We start from the raw sequence: 21,338 nt of genomic DNA, 5'->3' as shown, positions 1-21,338 counted from the left end.
AGCCATTGGGCGCCCATTCTAAGTGCAATTGATTAGATTATGTACCCTGATTCATAATTGTTAGGTCATATTGAAATAATGTCAAATTAGTTCTGAATAAAGACTTCAGAGACTATGATGGAGTCAAGTCCCAAACACCTATTTCCAGGCGATGCCTCAGACTTATTGTTATTTCAATAAAATTTATGCAGGTGACATACAAATAAATTTTTAATCATCTAGTGCTTTTTGACAACTCTTAGACATCTCTAGGCTAAGGTATTAGCTGATTACTGCTTATCCCAAAAGGTAGTCATTCTCAACCTTGGCTGCACATTAGAATCATCTGGGAAGCTTTAAAAAATTCTGATTCCCAGGGTCAGTTGTAACATAGACCAATCAAACCAGAATCTCTGGCTGTGGGACCTGGGCATCCATATTTTATAAAGCTCCCCAGAAGAGTCCGAAAGTGTAGCTCGGAAGAGAAACCCGTTCCAGAGGGTCACCACTTTAATAGGGTTCTCAAAACTCATGGAACTCTTAAGTATGCCCGGAACTGAGTGGAAGCAGGAGGGCAGCAGAGGGAGATAAGACAGAGAGAGAGAGAGAGAGTTTATTTAGGTCTGGAAGCATGCCAGAGCTCTGCTTTTGTGTGATTTTAGGGAAATCATTTGGCATCTCTGTGTCTTAATTTCTAAGAAAATGAGGTAAATGCTTGTCTTTCCCTTTTTGAGAATTCTGTGAGTCTAACCTGGACAAAATTTTAGAATCATGCAGTGTTGGGTAGATAGGACCTAGATATTACCTGTTCTCATCCAATCTTCTCAAATTACAAGGAGGATATTGAGACCCAGAAAATCAAAGGGACTTGCCCAAGGTCACATCGCTGTTAGCATTGAAGAATGCAGTAAATTTATTGAATATGTCTTGTTCTTAATTGTTGGCTGCAAGTCTCTCAGAGAAGAACAGCTAACAGACTTATGAATCACAGGTATCATTTGCTGGTTTAAATAAAACCCATTGTCTTGAGTACAACATTGAGTACTTGGGAAATACAAGACTTATGAAAATAAAACATATTTATGAACACCCAATAGGGAAAATTTATTTTAAAAGACACATGGTTAGCCTTAACAACAGAATATAGAAATATAAATAGCATCTTAATGTGTAAATTTGTGAATTGCTCCTCTGCAGACATTAGGTGGACTGGCCTTTGCTTGTAATTTACTGGTCCTTTTAAGTTGCAGTTTCTCCCATATGCTGACCATATTGATTTACAACCAAGCACCTGAGATTGGGCAGGCGATATGTCGGCCTCTTTAAGTTACCACGAGGAACCAGGGATAGAAAATCTTATCTGAATATACATTCAGGAACATGGGCACCATATGACACTGATCTGGGGTCGTGTTTCAGTCTCTTGATCCTAGTTTCCCAAGTTTCTGTCCATACTGTCCCCCAAGTGCTGTTCACCCTGTATGGCAAGCTGGGGGGAACGAGAGCCCAGCGGTAGGAAGGGCACAAAATCCTGCCCCGTGGAACTCTGGGACCCCCTAATGTCAGGTTACCAAAAAGAAAAGTAAACAGGAGCTCCTAAAAATAGGAGGAAATATCTTTGAGAAAAGTTGACCGGATATTTTTTAAAAGGCATCAAAATCGTTATCATAGAAAAAAGAAAAGCTTTGTTTTCTTACAATTTTTTTACAACGTAGTTTACTTTTATTTTTAAATGCATATAGTGAGGGTGAAAATGCCACCATGCTATTTTCATTGCTTAAGGGCTCTTTGGATCTTAATATGGTCCTGGGGATCTAGGTCAGTCTTTCCAGGAGAGGTGGCAGTTGGGTCTGTGAAGGGACCACTGCCCCCAAAAGCGTCCCTGCCTTAAATTCTTACTTGGTGAATGAAACCCTTTATTCCACGGTGGGTGAGAAGGCTTAAAATGGAAACGTATTTGTAGCAGACGCTAAGAGTCAGGCACATTCACACTAAAGTGAAAATGACTGATATCGCTTCTCTCTAAAGGTAGATTTGGGTCAATCGGGAGGCCACTAGGTATCTGGCTAGTGCCACAACAAAGAGACGAGAATTTGAAAAGTGGACACTTGAATGACCTCAAAAAACTTCTTCCTTAAAGTCAGTCAAATTAACCTTGAGGGAAAGGTGCCAAGAGATATTTATTTCTGGATAAATGTCCCCAAGTGAATGTGGCTGACACTCTGACTTGAGATCCTAAAGTGTTCACGGGAATGTGAATTGGGTGTGAAAAACAGCTTGAGGTCACGGAGGCCTGAGAAGCAGAAAAGCTCCATTCAAAACGGGAGGCTCATTTCCTCTCCACCCTTCCCCCAATCCCATCACTATCCCACCCACCTTGCTCCAACTTGATTTAAGTTCACAGGTGATAAAATTGCTGCTCATCTTAAAAGCCTGAATTTGATCTTCCAGGGCTGCATGTATCTACCAGGAAGTACCATCAAGGAGATTGCCACAAACCCAGATGAAGCTGGGAAGTTTGTCTTTGAAGTCATTCCAGGTAGGTGGCAAAAGATGGGACAGAGGTGCACTGCATTTCCATTTTACTTCCTGATCTTAATTCAAGGCAATATTTAGTGAGTCAGTTACCCAACCCATTAAGAATCTAAACTAGTTCTATATGTGGTTAACAAATGTATACTAATACATTAACTAGTATCCAGGGCCCTAATAAGGCCCATGAACTAAGTTGATGTGCCTTGGGTTTACCTACCTAAGTGTGTTTGGAGCCAGCCACTCCTGCTAGGCACTAGGACACAGATGTGAAAATACATCAAGCCTGCTTGCTAAAAGGAGCTCCATCTGCAAAGATGCGGGATACTAGCACGAACAGTTAAAATATAAATTGAACTTTATGAAATTGCCATTTTGGAAGGTCAGAAATGGTCAGCTGTGGTCAGCCCCCTAGGGGTCAATATGACATAATGACAAGTGTCAGCTCTGACTTCTGAGCACTCACTGCGTGTCAGGTGCTGGGTGTCACACATTGCTCCCGTGAGTGGTGCAACCCAGAGGGCCTCTTCCCGAGCACGAGTGACCTTCCTTGAGTGCATTTGGAGAAAGGGGGTTTGTTCCATGCTCCTGCGTCTGTCCACACACCGAGGCTCTATCTCCGCTGTCAGGTCTTGTTCCCACGCCAGCCCTAGTACTGACCGGGAACTACGGGACGAACCCTTGAGTGTTCCTTCCCTTAGATCCTCATCATACTCGCATGAGGTGGCTGCGTGCTTAACAGACTTGGTGGGAAAGGTGGTGTAGCTCAGAAACTGGGGATGCCCAGCCTAGTGCCAGCTTGCCTGAGTCCAAATCCCTGCCACTTAGTATTTGTGCAACAGTGATCAAGTTACATAAATTCTACCTGCCTCTGTTTCTTTATCTGTAAAATGGGGACAATGCTGATGATAGGATTAAATAAAGAAATTTATATAAAACACTTGGTACAGTACCTGGTATATAGTAAATGCCTTAAAATTGTAGGATATTTGGGGGGTTAGCTAGAGGGAATTAAAATGTAGAAAAAAGTCCCTAAACTGGCTATGATTATTTATAGAAACCAAAGAAATTTTTTTTAAAAAATTAAGCTCTTCCCAGGTGATACACTCTCCTGCTTTCCTATCTCAAGGTCCGTAATTTTCTTCATCTTCAAGAGAGAGGCTGTTTTTCCAGGCCTTCCTCTCCAGAAAAATGCCACCCTTTTCCCACAAGGCTTTATCTATTCCTAAAATCAGAACCTCCCCTCTCTTAGTGCGATCCCTGGAACACACCATCCATGGTAATCTGAGTCACAAAGACTGAGTTTTCAACCGAGGCTAACACTATGGAGAGCTCCAGCTGAAAATTCACCCCAGGCTTTGCACCAAAAGACTTCTGTGCTAGGATAGGGTAAAGATTTGTCCTTTCGTTATCACTCACTTTTGCAGCAGATTCCTGAGCTCCTGGGGGACTCTTGGACAGATCGACATATACGGACACACAGACACAGACACACACATCAGGGCAAAACAATTCTAAAGTCACAGTCAGGAGGGGAACCATTTTCCTAAAGGCATCACCATCCCCCAAGGCTCCACCCAGCTGAAGGTGAGACAGCCCTTTATGGTATGATATAGAGAATTTTCAGCTCCTCTTTTTGCTATTCTCTTGTGCAAGATGATTCTGAGGGGACAACACTGGCCTAAGAAAGGGCCTTTCTAATCAGCATGGAGGGCAGGTAAAAGTCTTTAATCATAGTTATGCTTCTCTTTATTTGGAGCAGGCCAAAATTTAGGGCAAAGTTTCCCTACTCCTTACTTATCTCTAGCAGAATAACTGTGTTCTCCATCTAGAGGGAATCAGCAGGGATAAGCGTAGTTCCTTCTGTTGTATACATCATCTCATTTATTCTCATAACAGATTATGAGATGTGCTCATTCATGTACACAACAAATGTATTGAGCACCTGCTCTGAGCCAGGCACTGTTGTAGGGACTGGGGAACCCAGCAGAAAACAAAAGAGCCTTGGATGACTTACGTATCACTTGGAGGAGACTGAAAATAAACTAAATACTTGGGTACATTGTGTAGTTTTTCAGATGGGATAAGTGCCAAAGAGAAACTTAAAGTAAGAAAGGAGATAGAGAGTGCTAGTTGAGGGGGCATGGTGGAGGTTGATTTGTCACTTTAAGAAGAGTGGGCAGACAGGGCCTGTTTGAGAAGATGACATTTGAGCAAAGATCTTAGCTCACGGAGGGAGTGAGGCAAGGAAACATCTGAAGAAAGAGCCTTCCAGGCAGAGGCAATGACCTGTGAAAAATCCCTGTGCTCATATCACATGTTTAAGGAATGTCAAGGAGAGCAGTGTGGCTAGAGCAGAGTGGTGATGGGGAAGAAGAGATTAGATCAGGGTGGGGTCAGATCTTACCAGAACTTTTAGGCAATTGTATGGACTTTAACTCTTAGGCTAGTAGTCTGGGAAGACATTGGCGGGTGTAGAGCAGAGGCGTGCCGCCATCTGACTTATGTTTTAAAAGCGTTGCCCTTTTGAGTTGAGAATAAAAAGTGGGGAGTAGGGTGGGAGCAAGGACAAAGCAGGTAGACTAGTCAGGGGGCAGCCACAATTACTCAAACCAAAGATGATAACAATGAAGAGGGTGAGAAATAATCAGTTTGAAGGCAGAGATGACTGGATTTGCTGACTGATCAGATGTGGAAAAGAAAAGCCAAGGCTGACCCCAAGGTTTTGTTTCTTGTTTTTCTTTTTTTAAATTAAATTCAGTTTTATTGAAATATGTTCACATACCATACAGTCATCCATGGTGTACAATCAACTGTTCACAGTACCATCATATAGTTATGCATTCATCACCCCAATCTATTTTTGAACATTTTCCTTACATCAGAAAGAATCAGAATAAGAATAAAAAATAAAAGTTAAAAAAAACACCCAAATCATCCCCCACAGACCCCAAGGTTTTAATGTAAACAACAGGAAAGATGGATTTGCTGGAATTTGCTGAAGTGTACACATGTAGCAAGTTTTGGGAGGAAAATCAGGGTTTCAATTTTTAGACATATGAAGAAATTATCTCAATTTTTATCAATAAGGAAACCAATGGTCAGGATAATTTAGCTACTGCTGTTATAGAGCTAAGAACAGGATGTTAAGGAAATATAAAATAGGGACTCCCCACTCAATCTGGTGCAGAAAGAGGGGATGCTAAGAAAGAGTTCCTAGAGATGATGTCATATGAGCTGAGTTTTAAAGGAAGGATACGAGTTTTCTGCACGGGATAAGAAAAGAAGGGAGGCCCTTTTCTGACAAAGGAAACAGCCCAATAGGTGACACATGTCCAGCAGACTGTGTTTAAGTCAGAGAAAGTGTGTGCCTGACGTTAGAGTTGCTATTTATGGGCTTTGTAGTATGTCAGGCCATTTCCCTCAGAGAGAGCCTGGAAACACTACATTATAGCTTGTCTATGATCTTAGGTTTAAAGTGAAAATGGTGCAGGGATCCCTAGCAGGCTTCATTTGTCCGTCAGATATGTATTGAGAAGCTGCCATTTGCAAGGTCCTGTGCAGGGAGGAAGGAAGTCACCCTGAACAGGAGGCACCTGATTTTGTAAGAAAGGCACACACATGCTCATCGTCCCTCCCACCTGAGGTTGCCATCCTCTCCCCACCTCACAACTGAGGCTGGTGGTAGCTTAGGAAAGGATCCCTGATTGGCATGATGGGCTGAAGTCTTCAAACTTGCAGGGGCAGATCTTGTCCCCTCTAACATGGAGCCTGCAAGATGAGCTTCTTCCTTTTTGTCAGAAACAGCTTCTGTCTTCCATGGCAGCGTCTCTCCAACCAAAGTGACCCCAATTGTAAACCATTCTGCTCAATGATTTTTCTTTAGAATCAGAGTTTTAGCAAAAACACTAAGAGTACATGGATGTTCATTTCTGCTAGGATTGAGTAGATAATGCACTTAATTGAACCAAGAAATCAATTCAGGTTCAGCTTCCCTTCCCTGCCCCTGGCTCTACCCTCTTACCCCTCTAAGACCTTCATGAGTGCTCCTTCTTCCTCCAGCCTCATGGGACCAGAACCGCACGGGACAGGACTCCTACGTCCTCATGGCCAGCTCCCAGGCGGAGATGGAGGAGTGGGTTAAATTCCTCAGGAGAGTCGCCGGCACACCCTCTGGAGGTAAGGAGCTCCTGCAGGTTTTCCTGGGCAGGTGTCTGTCAGACATTCCAGGTATGGGGAACAAGTAGCCCCAGATAAGCTACATTGTTCAAGCGAGACAAACAGAGAATAACTCTGAGGTAACTGTCATTGCCAGGTCCTCCTCTGTCAAGTTTGTAGGAAAAGAGGGTTCAGAGCCTCTCTGGTCATCTCAAACAGCCTCAAAGATTAGGTGAGGTGACCTCAGGCCCTTTGCACTGATCTGCGAGTGTGTGATGTCCTGGAGCCATCCTTTCTCCTCTCGGGGCCACAGTATTCTCGTCCCTCCGTAAAATGAATGGCTGGAGCAGCTGGCGCCCGGTCCTTGGCAGTGTGGACATTCGACAGCACTGTGATACCGCCTGATTATGGGAGGCGTGAGACCTGAGGGGGCCGACGGCAAGAGATATGGCAAGAGCTGTGCTGAAAGCATATGTTGGGCCGATCGGCACAGGACAATGAGCTGCTGTCTAGAAAAGAGGCGGTCAGGTTCAGGAGAGGTTCAGGGATTGTTTTGGGAGATGTTTCCACACGAAAAGAGTGCCTGTCTGTCTCTGTGTCACATTTTGGTAATTCTCACATGATTTCATAATTTTTCATTATTATTACATCTATTATGGTGATCTGTGACCAGTGATCTCTGATGCTACTATTGTAATTGTTTTGGGGAGCCACAAACTGCACCGATGTAAGACAGAGAACTTAATCGATAAAGGTTATGCATGTTCTGACTGCTCCACTGACTGGCTGTTCCCCTGCTCTGTCCCTCTTCTCGGGCCTCCCTATTCCCCGAAACACAACAATATTGAAATTAGGCCTATTAATAATCCTACAATGGCCTCTAAGTGTTCAGTGAAAGGAAGAGTTGCAAGTCTGTCACTTTAAATCAAAAGCTAGAAATGATTATGCTTAGTGAGGAAGATATGTCAAAAGCCAAGACTGGCCGAAAGGTGGGCCTCTTGCACCAAACAGTTAGCCAAGTTGCGAATGCAAAGGAAAAGTTGTTGAAGGAAATTAAAAGTGCTACTCCAGTGAACACATGAATGATAAGAAAGTAAAGCAGAATTATTGCTGATATGAAGAAAGTTGTAGTACTCTGGATAGATCCAACCAGCCACAACATTCCTTTAAGCCAATGCCTAATCCAGAGCAAGGCCCTAACTCTCCTCAATTCTGTGAAGGCCAAGAGAGGTGAGGAAGCTTTGGAGGAAAAATTTGAAGCTAGCAGAGGTTAGTTCATGAGATTTAAGGAAAGAAGCCATCTCCATAACATCAAAGTGCAAGGTGAAGCAGCAAGTGCTGATGTAGAAGCTGCAGTAACTCATCCAAAAGATCCAGATAAGATCATTGGTGAAGGTAGCTATGCGAAACATCGGATTTTCAATGTAGACGAAACAGCCTTCTATTGGAAGAAGATGCCATGTAGGACTTTCATAGCTAGTGAGGAGAAGTCAATGCCTGGCTTCAAAGCTTCAAGAGATAGGCTGACTATCTTGTTAGGGGCTAATGCAGCTGGTGACTTTAAGTAGAAGTCACGGTTCATTTATTTATCCTCCCTGAAAAATCCTAAGAGCCCTTAACAATTACGCTCAATCTCCTCTGCCTGTGCTCTATAAATGGAACAACTAAGGCTGGATGACAGCACATCTGGTTACAACATAGTTTACTGAGTATTTTAAGTCCACTGGTGAGACCTAGTGCTCAGAAAAAAAGACTCCTTTCAAAACTTCACTGTTCATTGACAATGCACCTGGTCACCGAAGAGCTCTGATGGCGATGTACAATGCGATGAAAGTTGTTTTCATGCCTGCTAACATAACATCCATTCTGCAGCCTATGGATCAAGGAGTAATTTCAACTTTCAAGTCATATTATTTAAGAAATACATTTTGTAAAGCTGTTGTTGCCATAGAGAGTGATTCCTCTGATGTATCTGGGCAAAGTAAATTGAAAACTTTCTGGAAAGGATTCACTATTCTAGATGCCATTAAGAACATTCGTGATCCATGGGAGAAGGTGAAAATATCAACATTATCAGGAGTTTGGGAGAAGTTGATTCCAGCTCTCATGGATGACTTTGACGGGTTCAAGACTTCAGAGGAGGAAGTAACTATAAATGTGGTAGAAATGGCAAGAGAATTAGAATTAGAAATGGAGCCTAAACAGGTGACTGAATTGCTACAATCTCATGATAAAACTTGAACAGATGCCTGTGGATGAGCAAAGAAAGTGTTTTCTTGAGATGGAATCTACTCCTGGTGAAGATGCAGTGAATGTTGTTGAAATGACAAAGAAGGATTTAGAATATTACATCTACTTAGTTGATAAAGCAGCGGCAGGGTTTGAGAGGATTGACTCCAATTTTGGAAGAAGTTCTACCATGGGTAAAATGCTATCAAACAGCATCACACACTACAGAGAAATCTTTCATGAAAGGAAGAGTCAATCGATGAAACAAACTCATTGATGTTTTCTTTTAAGAAATTACCACAGCCACACTAACCTTCAGCACCACCACTCTGATAAGCCAGCAGCCATCAAAATCGAGGCAAGACTCTCCACCAGCAAAAAGATGACAATTTGCTGAAGTCTCAGATGAGGATTAGCATTTTTTAGCAATAAAGTATTTTAAATTAAGGTATGCACTCTTTTTTTTTTTTAGACATAATGCTATTGCACACTTAATAGATCACAATATACTGTAAACATAACTTTTATATGCCCTGGGAAACAAAAAAATTCATGTCTTTATTGAGATATTCTCTTTATTGCGGTGGTTTGGAACCAAACTTGCAATATCTTTGAGGCATGCTGTATACAATTTAATACCTTTTATTTTATAGCTCGAGCTTATGTTTCCACATAATCTTAACTGACACATTTCAGGGATTCTTTTTTCATAAGAAACAGAAATCTTATCCAATTAAGGTAAACAACAAAGAGGGATTTATTGAGTACATACAGTAGCTTCTCACAGAAACCAAGGGCTGGCACTGCCAAGAGGCTTCACAAGTCACTGGGGCCAAGAAATGGAACATCGACATGGAACGTGTTTCTCTGGGGCCATGCCGCCTCTCATTCTGCTTTGCTCTGCTTGCCTCCCACATTCCTCTATTCTGCAGCCCCTCACACCCATCCCAAAGACGCGCTGCCAGCCCCACCTTTCCTACACTTCTCACTTGAGCCCTTGTGGAGGCTGAGCCCAGCCTCTGAAACCCTGTTCCAACTCCCTGGGAAAAAGGAGCTGTCTGCACCCCCAGGGGCTGTGGCAAGCAGTGTGGCCTGTGACCCACCCAGAGGGGCTGTGTAAAAGAAGTTGCCAAACTCAGAAGCATCTGCCACAGTCACCCTTCACTGCTGCAGAAAGAGCAGCATGATTCCATTAACCATTTCCAATTCCCAAACATTTTTTTTTACTGTGCTGATCATGCTGAGATGAGGTTTCTATTTATTAAAGCTTGGTCACATGCTGTTCAGCCTGGATAACCTTAGCCATGACTTTCCTCATTGCCCTGGATTAGGAGATGGGAGCTGCATTGAAATTCTTGGCTTTCCTGGGTCCAGGGCTTTAGGCTATCTGCACTGACTACACATTGCCTAATGATGCACCTGCTTTGAGTCAAAATGCTGCACATGTGCTTTCACCAGGCCACATGTCCCCAGTGGTGCTTGACCGAGCCCTGGAGGTGGCAAATTACTGAAAACAGTCATAACACTCTCGGGGATTTCTCCTTCACCCTACCCCAAGTCTACTACCTCGAGAAGCGAGTCAAGCCTAAGTCCTGTAGGTGGTGGAAAGTCCAGGGGAGAGGAAAGCAGAGTGCAGTACTATTTATTATTCAAAGAACAGTGTTTGGCCTTAATGTGCCATTTTTAGAAGATTCTCGTTGAATCAGAACCATAGATCCTAGGGAGAGAAGGCTCTTCAAGACAGCAGGGGAGTCCAGTCTGAGGCCACTGGACAAGTCCTATACGTTCTCCCCGTTTGTAAACCAGGAAAATTAGGTGACAATTCTGCAGAGTTGAGTCCTCTTCCTGGCCCTAAGACCCCTTTTGGCTCCTTGTCTCTCATGGCTGGAGAGCTGACCCATATGGTCTCCTCTTGGGTCCTCCTGCCTGTGGCTGGCCGTGAAGGGTCCTTGCATTGTGGGGAGCAGCACCTCAGTGCGCTGACCCTTTCCTTCCCACCTGGCCAATTTAACTCTTTTGTTACAACTCTCTCCCAAGGGCCTGGCTGGAAAAGTTAGACCATCTCTTTCTCCCAGAAGTTCTGGATACAATTCCAGGTTTTCTAGATTTCAGCAGGAGAAAGGGAGCAGAGACAATCATGTCTAGATCATTGGCAACTTGTGACCAGGCTCACACCTGCCCATTTTCTTCTTTTAGTAAAAAGGCCATGCCTCCCTGGAGCCGCATGTTGAGAACAGGTCTCTGCCCCATCCCCCGGAGCAGGCAGTCTACACTGCAAATTCTTCCTTAGTTAAGACCTGCTCTCTCTTACCTTCTTCCTCCCAAGCCATCTGAGGGTTTCCTGGGCCATTGCCTGGCACACAAGCACTGCCTTCCTTTGTGCATCGTTCTGCTCTGTCCAACCAAACTAAGGCCCTGGGGCAGGTCCTGGGGTTTAAGCGCCTTTGTGTGTTTGCCAGCACGAGGCATATGGTAGGCAAATATTAAATTGTTGTTTACTCTGGGTTCCTTTTCTTCCTCCATCTCTTTATGCCCTTTGCATCCTTCTGAGCATGAATTCACAATCCACAGCACAGTTTTGCTTGTTGGGGTGGGCTGGCTGTGACCCATTGTTATTCCAGGTGTTCCGGTCCTTTCCCGCTCGCCAAACTGGACATTAGAACAGTGATTTCCACTTAGTTTTGATGGCTTCCTTGCCCCTCCCCACCAGCTCCTAACACCAGGCAGATGTTTTTCATTTGCTCAACAAATATTTCTGGAGCATGTGCCAGGTGCCAAACGCTGGGTTGGCCCTGGGACTGCAACAGTGGAAAGAAAGAGAGGAGAGAAAAAAGAAAAAAAGCAAGTCCCTCCTCTCAAGAAGCTCACAGTCCAGTAGAAGAGACAGAAACTAATTTTTTTAAAAAAAGGGGGGGGGGCATAAAACTACAAATGTGAAGAGTGCCATGAAAGAAGAACACGTGATACTATGTTGAAAAAAAAATGATGAAGCTTAAATCCCAAGGGCCAGGGGAGGACAACTAGGCAGAGAAGCGGGAAGAAGCACAGTGTCTCCATCAGGGGGAACGGTATGTGCCAAGGTCCTGGGGCAGAAAGGAGAACAGGCTCTGGAGTGAGGGAAGGATGGTAACAGGGAAAAAAGGCCTTGTTGAGGATATTGGTCTTTATCCCAAGATGGATAGGCTGCTGTTGGCGTTTCAAAGAGGAAGGTGATAAGATCAGATTATATTTAAAAGCTCATTCTAGTGGCTTTATGGAGAACGGATTGGGCTGGGGTTGGTGGGCCAGAGTGAAGTTCACGCAGCCATCCAGGCATAAAGGATGCACGGACCGGACAGTGGTTTAGATGGAGGTGATGGCAGTGGAGAGAGAGGTTTGCACGTTTCACAGGTAGCATTGCCAGCACGTGGGGGTGAATTCCATTTGGGTGAGAATGTGGTGTCAAGGATGAATGGAGGGATGATTGCTGGGCGGCAGGACAGTGAGGGGCTGCCCCGGTGTCCTTCCTGCCTCTCCTCCAGTGAGGCTGGGGGTCCATTTCCCATCTCCTGGGCCTGTCTGGTAGGGTCACTGCACGAGTTGCTAAATCTTCTCAAGGCGAGGGAGAAAACCATCTCATGCTATCCAACAACCCACCTCCAAAACTATTATCTCAGACGGCCCTGACTGAGCCATGTGCCACTCTGAAAGCGTTTCCAGAGCAGGCTAGGCTGGCTTCATAAACGCTAAGTGAAATCCTGTGTTCCTGCCAGACACTTTGATATATGGAGCAATGCTGGTAAAGGCTTGTGTGTGGGATTTTTTTTTTAATTCTTTTATTTTTTAACCCACCTCCTGGATATCCCCTGAATGGCAGTTGACAATTAGCTGCTAAGTAAAAGGAGGCACTTACGTTTATTGTGGACTCTGACAGCTTTATGCTCTCTCTTTAGAAGCCAGGAGTCATGTGTGTTAAGGTGAGTGGGCAGGCGAGGGGCGGGCCAGGGGCAGGTGCGGACAGATCCCTGGTTTCCGTATTAGAGTCAGAGCCGGAGCACGATTCGCAAGCATGTGCTGATGTGGACGCCAGAGAGGATGGTTCCTGTGGCTTGGGGCGGAGAAGGGAAGGCCTGGGGCCGATCGGACAGAGGCTGCGAGTGCCCGCCCGTCATGCCTCGTGGTCCCGGGAGGCCGTGGTGGGATGTGTGCCGCGGCTTTTCCACCCTGGCCCTGCTCTCTTGCTGGGATTTCAAGAGGAAAACCCCCAAACACCGACAGAAAGGTATCGCTTCCCTATATTGTGATTTGGTTCTTCACTTTTTCCCAGCTGCCTTTCCCTCTGGGGTCAGGGATGGGGGAGGCTCCCTGCATGGAGCCCTTAGGAATTGGTGCCAGCAGGGGCATAGAGTCGGGAAGGATCCACAGGCTTTCCAGGGCTGAGGTGGAGGCGAGGTGGGGAGGGGGCTCTTGCCCTGAACCCAGGACTGTGAGTGATGATGAAGGACGGACAAGGCTGGGAAGGAGGTGGCAGCTGATGCTACTATTTTCACTTCCCCAAACCACCCCAGTGTCCCAGGGCTGTCTGGAAACCCTGAGTGGGGAGGGGGTATTGAGGGGTCAACGATGGAGGATGGCCTGTGAGTGGAGACGGGCAGTTGCCGGTGTCTGTGGCAATGTGGACTCAGCTTTCCTTTGGTTGCCCTGGGCGGGGGGCACCCTCTGGTCAAAGCTTTAGATCTGGGGTCTGCAGATGAACAAGGAGGAATGGCATGAGAGGAGGGAAGGGTGGTGTGGGCTGGCACTGGAGGACTCCATAAGAAGCACCAAGAATCTACCCCCTCCCCATTCCCAGCCTTTGAAACTTGACGGCGTTTGCAATTTCCTTTTATCTCATTGACTTTAAATAAAAGGGATTAAATCACTGAATTTAGAATCATGAGGCACATATGGCCTTGGGCAAGTTGCCTAAGCAAAGCCTCAGTTTTCTCAGCTGTAAGAGGGGACTAATAATATGCAGCTCATAAGGTTCTTATAAGAACTAAATGAGATGCACCCATGAGATCTTCCAGGACAGTTGCCAGCATAGAGTTAAGCAAATTGATTCAGTTTAATTAAGATGACTAAATACATTTAATTAGTTTAATTCAATCCATTAATACTTATATGTATTATACATAATAATTATAATTAATCAGACAAACTTTGTACCTGTTACCATAGATATGCCTCTGCTAGTGGTGACTGCCCCAAGGTGCTTGTCAATTGTGAAAGAATGAGTTGATTAGATCCTCTTCTGCCAGCCCCGAGTAAAAAGGGGAGTAGGGCACTAGCACCCTGAAGGCATGGGCACAACCTATAATGGCACAGCACAGAGTGGGGAGTCTGGGTGAGCAACGTCACAATTTTGCCCATCATTCTTGGGTTGGGAGATGGTCATTGAGGACCTCCTCACCCACCGTCTGCTGTCTTCCTCCTACTGGTGCCCTTCCCTAGACTCCTTGGGATTTCTCTGTTCATCGGTTTCCCCTTATCTGGGCTTTTTAATGTCCATGCAGGATCAAAGGGTGGTGATGAGGACCTAGGTAGGTAAAACTCAGGGTTGGGCCTTTGGACTGTTGGGGAGATTTCGGGTATTCACATCCTCATATGCAATCCTCATATGGGCTCCACTATTTCATGAAGAGTGACATGTAAGAAGGGATGCCGTTGGTCCTAATGTCTTTAGAGCCTGCAGTGGTTATTTCTTGTTGGAGGGAATAGCTTTGACTGATTTCTAGGTTGGAGATGTAAAGTTTTAAATATCATATGGGTAATATTTAAAGCCAGGACATTATCGGGAGGTACATGCAGATGCGGAAAGCAGAAAGTCCAAGGACAGAGACCTGGGAGCACCAACATTTAGAGGACAGGTAGAAAAGGGGGACTCATCAAAGGAGCCTGAGAAGGAGAAACCAATGAGACAAATGGAGAAGAAAGAGAGACTGGCATCCCAAAAGTCCCAGAAAGAAGTGTCCCAAGAAGGAGAGAGGGTTGTGCCACATGCTGTTGATCCGGCAGTTAAGATGAAGTCTGAGAATTTAACCCTGGATTTAAAAATGTAAAAGTTATTGACCCCCTTGACAAGAGTAGGCTTGAGGAGCACTGGGTGAAAGCATGTTCAGAGTGTGTCTGTCCGGGAACGGGCAGAGAATGGGAGGAATTGGAGACAGCTCTTTGAGGACTGGACCATCATGTGCCAGTCGCGGAGCAGGGACAAAAATAGATGCTGAACCAATGGCTGTCTGCCTTTGGGGAATCTACAGTCCACTGGAAGAGAGAGAGATGTCGAAATAAATCATTACAAAATTGCATGAAAAGTGATAGCATAAAGGTATATGCAGAGGGCACTAGGAGCCCAAAGGAGGGAATGACCAGCTGTCTCTGATAAGACATCTGAACTCAGGCTTGAAGGAAGCTAATGCTTCTAGATGACGAGTAGGGAAAAGGGCATTAGCTTGAGAGTTTCAGGAGCAAAGATCATCTTTTATTCTTTCTATCATGATGTCTAGCTACCAAAGGGCTTGGTCCATGGCAGATGCTCTTCTGCAATTGCTGAATGATTTTGTGGATTGAAAGGAATTTGCAAGACACAAAGTTGTAAAATAAACCATTATAGTAATTTAGACAGCAGCAGTGGGGATAGAGAGGAGCTGATTTAAAGGCTATTTGTAGTGTATTGGTCTATTTGGATGAAAGAGGAATGTTGTGGATGATTCTAAGGATCACACTTTTGCTAACTGGGCTAGGTGAGCACAGGTACCTTGTGTTGATGGCTTTGTAGTCTCAGTGCCCAGCAGAGGATCTGGTACTTCCCTGATTGACTGAATGTTCTTGCTCACAAGGAAGGCTGCAGGAGGAGCAGAGGACAGGGGATGGACTGAGTGAGACTTGAGAAGACACTGAGAGAACTACCATTAGACAAAGGAATTATGAAACTAGAGCAGAGGTAAGATAGAGAGAAGAACTAGAGCTTGAGCTATAGCTGATAGGAAAGATATGAAAAATTATGCTCTTAGTTTGTAGGTGATATCCCAAATCCATAGAATTATTTGAGATTTCCCAAGGAAAATGTGTAAAGTGAAAATAGAAAAAAGTCTGAATTGAAATCCTAGGAAATGTAAGATAAAGGAGTAGAAGGAGGAAGGGGCACAGCAAAGAAGACTGCAAAGGAGTCGGGGAGATGGAAGGAGAACAAGAAGAGATGATTTTGTGGAAGCCACTTAGGGAGAAAGTTTTGGGGAGGAAAGAGAGTCAGCGCCGTCAGAGTCTTCAGAGACCAGTTGGGTGTGGAATGAACGCAGGCAAATTTGGTCATTAGAAAGACCTGAGAAATCCGAATGAGCAAATTCAGTGGAAAGAAGCAGGCAGATGAAACCGTATTGCAGTGGGTTGAGGAGTGAATGAAAAGTGGAGTGGAGGCTGTGAGTGTGGATGACTTGTTCCGGAAGTTGACATGTTTTTCTGTGAGTATGTTGGTGAAGAGAAGAAAGGCAAGTACTGGTTGGTTGTATGACAACTGGGGTGGGATTTTTCTTTAATAAACTGGACAGGACTTAGACTCCTGTGGGCTCTTTCAATTGAAAGAGAAAAATTTAAGATACAAAAGAGGAGCAAAGTCCTCGAAGAGGTGGGAGGGTATGAAATCTAAAGTGCAGTAAAGTATCATCTTAGAGGAAAGCTCAGGACCGTGTCTTTCCCGGAGGGAGGACAGATACACACACAGGAGTGGGATGGGAGAAGCAGGGGCCAGGGTTGAGGGAGGTGGCTCATGATGCATTTTGGAGATGAGTGAAAGAGATGAGGCCCCCTGCTGAGGCAGAGGGGAGGAAATGGGTGGTGAGCTCCAGGGGAGTGGTGAAGACTTGTTGATGTTCTCGCAGAGATTGGGAGTATAAATTTTCCATGAAATGCTTATGCTGTGTTCCCTAGTAGCTCTTAGGGGCCTGAGGGAAAGAGTGAAGTGGGTAGTGGGAGTTAGAGAGGTGGATGCGTCAGAGGAAAAAGGAGTCTTGGGAAATGTGCATATGTACAGGTGAGAGTGACAACAAAATGACGATCTGTGGGGCCTGAGAGGAATCAAAAGTGAATTTGGCACAAAGCTGGCAGACTCAGGTGAGGAGAAAAGTAACAGGACTAGCCCTACAGAAGGCTGTGGGAAGCAACTTGGTTCTAAATCACCTGCAAGGTGGAGCGTTGGCCTTGGAACCTCACCAATGGAGCTCATCTTTGAAAGCACCAACTTCTCTGTGCACATCATAACCACATGTTTGGGACATGGATTGCGATGAGTTTAGAAGGAGAATAGATTATTACTGAGGTCTAGTGGGCCCCTTGAACCCAAGTTTCAGCTTCCCTGGAAGACATCTGCCTCTCTCTTTGAGGTGTCCCCTCCCTGGACCCTGCAAAGGGAATTTGCACATGTCATCTGGTCTTTGCTTTAATTAAGATCATTTCAATCACATCCTTCCAATTTGGTAAAAATATCCAGATCCCTTCACAGATATATAGAAACCTAATTCTATATTATTATTGGCATTCTCTAATTGTTTCTCATTGCTTCGAGTTGGGAAGTAGTTTCTCGGTCTGGGGTCAGGGAGGGTGTGATGGGCTGATGATATTTGAGAGGGCCTGAGTAAGACAAGTCAAACCCAGAAGCCAGGGAAGCAGGAGGAGACAGGTGGACAGTGAGAAGACACTATCCAAGGGTGCTTTGGAAATGTCAGGGTGAGGTGCCTTTGGGGGCATGACAGGAAGTCAGGCTGGAAAGGAAGGTAGGTGTCGAGCCAAATGCCCACTTAAGCGTTCTCCAGCACCAGTTTTCAAACTTTAGCCACAGAAATATTTCATCAAACCAAGTCCCACTGAAATGCAATAAGCAAAACAGACAGCCACCCAGCAGATCCGGTTGGGAGCAGTGGGGGTCAGCTCTTCGAGGACCCCCTCCTCAGCCCCTCCTGGATCTGGCCACCCCAGGGCCAATTTGAAAAATACTGCTGTGGCCATTGGGGAAAAAGTGGATGACTATTAAAAACGGTGGGGCAGAACAGTGCTCAGGTCGCTCATTGGTTCAGACAGGTAAGTAGCAGGAGTGATCAGGAAAGACGCAGCACAGCAATTGTGGGTGGGAGAGGATGCCAGCCCGGATTAGGGCAGTGGGTGGTGGTGGGGAGGGCACAGTGCCCTCAACAGCTTGGGACAGCTCTTTCCAGATGGAATCCACATTAAAGACTAACTGGTTATAGGGGACAGAGAGAGACAATCATGGGGAGAACCAAAGGACTTTGAGGATCAATGTCCTAAGAATCGAAGCTTCCAGGACAGCAGAGCCCCAGTTATGCAGAGGGAAGTTCAGGCAGGACAGAGCTGCAGCCAGGAGCCGTCTTCTGAGACCCCTGGCCATGAGGGGCACGAGGACTGGGGGGAGAATGGGTAGCCAAGATGTCCTCTGATTTCCAAACTAACCTTGTTACGCCTCTGGGGTGGGAAAATGATAGAGCCCTGAGCTGCTGAGGCTGGGTGGAGCCGGCCCGTGCATGCTTTGCCAGAGGCAATGCGATTTGGGAAATATATTTTTGGAAAGCAATTTGCATGTCTTCATGCCATAAAAATGTTCCTACCACTTGACCCAGTAATTCTACGTGTGGGAATTCTCCCCAAAGAAGGAAATCAAAAGAATGAAGTCTGTGTTCAGCCATCAGCATATTAATTAATTAAGCAGTTGATTAGAAGTTATGTATGGTGCTGCATACACTCCAGGAACTCTGCCAGGCAAATGGACATGTTTGCTGCGGGCTAGGTTTATAATAGTACAAAACCTAAATTACTAGAAATGCTGCAGTGGTTGAATACAGAATGAGATAGACTATTGTGCTTTAATGCTATATGAAACAAGCAGAATTCAATAAGGCCTGCTTGCTGCGGCGGTTGAGCGCACATTCTCCTGAGTTTGCTGCCTGGTCTTGAATTCTTCCTGTGCTGGACACTAGACATCTGCCCTTAGCAAGCTTATTAATGCTTCCAAGACTCAGTGTCTTTAACAGCGAGATGGAGATAACAATATGGCCACTTACCTCATTGGCTGTTGTCAAAATTAAATGTGTGCAAAATGTTTAGCACAATTCCTAACACATGACGAGCGCTCAGGAAGAGTGAGCTGTCATTCTAAATATGTAACAATGTGGCTCAAAGACAGCCTTTGTCTTAGGGCAAGAAATAGTATGGGTAATTTGTCTCCCATGTTCTATTTAGTATCGTTGCTTTAAAAACGTTGAGGTCACAGGTGATGTGGAATATCAAGACGTAAGCAAAGCACTTTGACCTATCAGTTCATCCAAGAAAAAGAATGATGGGGGAGTCCTGTTTTTTGTTCTCTTTCCAGCGGTGTTTGGGCAGCGCTTGGATGAGACCGTGGCCTATGAACAGAAATTCGGGCCCCACCTTGTGCCCATCCTGGTGGAGAAGTGTGCGGAATTCATCCTGGAGCACGGCCTGCATGAGGAGGGCATCTTCCGCCTGCCTGGGCAGGACAACCTGGTGAAGCAGCTGAGAGATGCGTTTGACGCCGGGGAGCGGCCCTCCTTTGACAGGTGCGCTGTCCCCCACCCCTGCTATGATCTCCGTCCCTATCTCTGCTTTGCTTGGTAAGAGGAGTTGTTCAAGCCAGTCAAGCCATGGGGCTTGCAAAGACTTTTCCTAGAGTCCTGTCTCACAATAGAAGGAGACTTTCATTGGACTTATAGTTCAGAATTTGGGAGCTTGGGGCACGGTTAGGAGAATATGTTGATGTTTTTTGTGAGGGATGAGCTCTACCAGAACTAGAGCCTGGCTTGGCAGATCCAAGAGACATTTAGGATGCAGGGAAGGGGAAGGGCAGTGAAGGGGAGAGAGATGGAAACGGGTTCAAAGCCCACCCACTGGGGTAGGTAAGGAACATCCCAGGAGAGCCGAGCTGGCTATACAGACTCTGATGTAGTGGAGATCACACCATATCTATACCCAAGGGGCCCACTGGTCTCCCTCAGGTTTCCAGAAGTGACTAGAACCAGCATTTCTTATTGGCTGGAGAGACCACAGGACTGGCATTTTTTTGAATTTAGTTCTGAGCCCTTTAGGAAGGAGTGTATACTGCCACCCTCTTACCTGGGCCCTCCTCTGTGGAGCAGCCCTGTTTGGGGCATACAAGGGGTAGTGACATTCCTTCCCACCACTGCCCTCCAACCCCACCTCCTCCAGCCCCCCAACCGAGGTTTCCTTCTCCACCTGGCTTAGCTCGTACAGCCCCAGCCCCAAGCCTATTGCATAATATTCACCCCTGGCTGCCTGCACTCACTTGTCATGCTGGCGTTAAGAATCATTGATCTTTCCAAATTAGCCGCCAATAAGCCATGATTTTATAAGGCAGGCCTGAATTCTACCCAGTTTCCAAAGCTGAAGTTCCTCAAGACCTTATTTAGGACTGAGGAGTTGGACTGATCCTGGAAAAATTGCAAAGACCTAAGAGCTATGCTTCTCTGGCAGCCGCATTGTCCCCCCGCCCATGCTCCAGCCACCAGTGCCCACTGCTGCTCACGCTTCTTCCAAAGCATCTGTGGATCCATCTGCTTCCCTCTGCTCTCACAGTCACTGTCTTAGCTTGTGCCACCATCTAACTTCCTGCCTTAGCATGCCATAGGCTAATTCACCAAAGGTGCTCTATTTTTTTAAATTCAATTTTATTGAGATATATTCACATACCATGCAGTCATACAAAGCATACATTCAGTTGTTCACAGTACCATTATATAGTTGTGTGTTCATCACCAAAATTAATTTTTGAACATTTTCATTACCACACACACAAAAATAATAAGAATAAAAATTAAAGTGAAAAAGAACAATTAAAGTAAAAAAGAACACTGGGTGCCTTTTTTTTTTTTTTGTTTTGCCCCCATTTTCTACTCATCCATCCATACACTGGACAAAGGGGAATGTGGTCCATATGGCTTTCCCAGTCACATTGTCACCCCTCATAAGCTACATTGTTATACAATCATCTTCAAAATTCATGGGTTCTGGGTTGTAGTTTGGTAGCTTCAGGTATCCACAACTAGCTTTTCCAATTCATTAGAACCTAAAAAGGGTTGTCTAAAGTGTGTGTAAGAGTGCCCACCAGAGTGAACTCTCGGCTCCTTTTGGAATCTCTCTGCCACTGAAGCTTATTTCATTTCCTTTAACTTCCCCCTTTTAGTCAAGAAGATGTTCTCCGTCCCACGATGCTGGGTCTAGATTCCTCCCCAGGAGTCACATTCCACATTACCAGGGGGATTCACTCCCCTGGGTGTCTGATCCCACGTAGGGGGAGGGCAGTGATTTCACCTGCCAAATTGGCTTAGCTAGAGAGAGAGGGTCACATCTGAGCAACAAAGAAACATTCGGGAGGAGGC

The 21,338-nt window shown here is 45.4% G+C and overlaps 1 protein-coding gene across 4 annotated transcripts in view; it reads left to right on the top strand.

Moving 5' to 3' along the window:
• ARHGAP25 (Rho GTPase activating protein 25) overlaps window positions 1-21,338 on the top strand; it is a 92,948-nt gene that overhangs the window by 44,699 nt on the left and 26,911 nt on the right. For all 4 annotated transcript variants that reach the window (XM_037806465.1, XM_037806464.1, XM_037806467.1 and 1 more), the window contains exons 3-5: window positions 2,431-2,518; window positions 6,574-6,690; window positions 19,295-19,502. In XM_037806465.1, the coding sequence (XP_037662393.1) occupies window positions 2,431-2,518; window positions 6,574-6,690; window positions 19,295-19,502 (413 nt within the window). The remainder of the gene's footprint in view (window positions 1-2,430; window positions 2,519-6,573; window positions 6,691-19,294; window positions 19,503-21,338) is intronic.

The sequence above is a fragment of the Choloepus didactylus genome, chromosome 17 (assembly GCF_015220235.1).
Source record: "Choloepus didactylus isolate mChoDid1 chromosome 17, mChoDid1.pri, whole genome shotgun sequence".
Classification (NCBI taxonomy): Eukaryota; Metazoa; Chordata; class Mammalia; order Pilosa; family Megalonychidae; genus Choloepus; species Choloepus didactylus.
The sequence above is the reverse complement of the archived record's forward strand: the minus strand, read 5'-3'. Positions and strand labels throughout refer to the sequence as shown.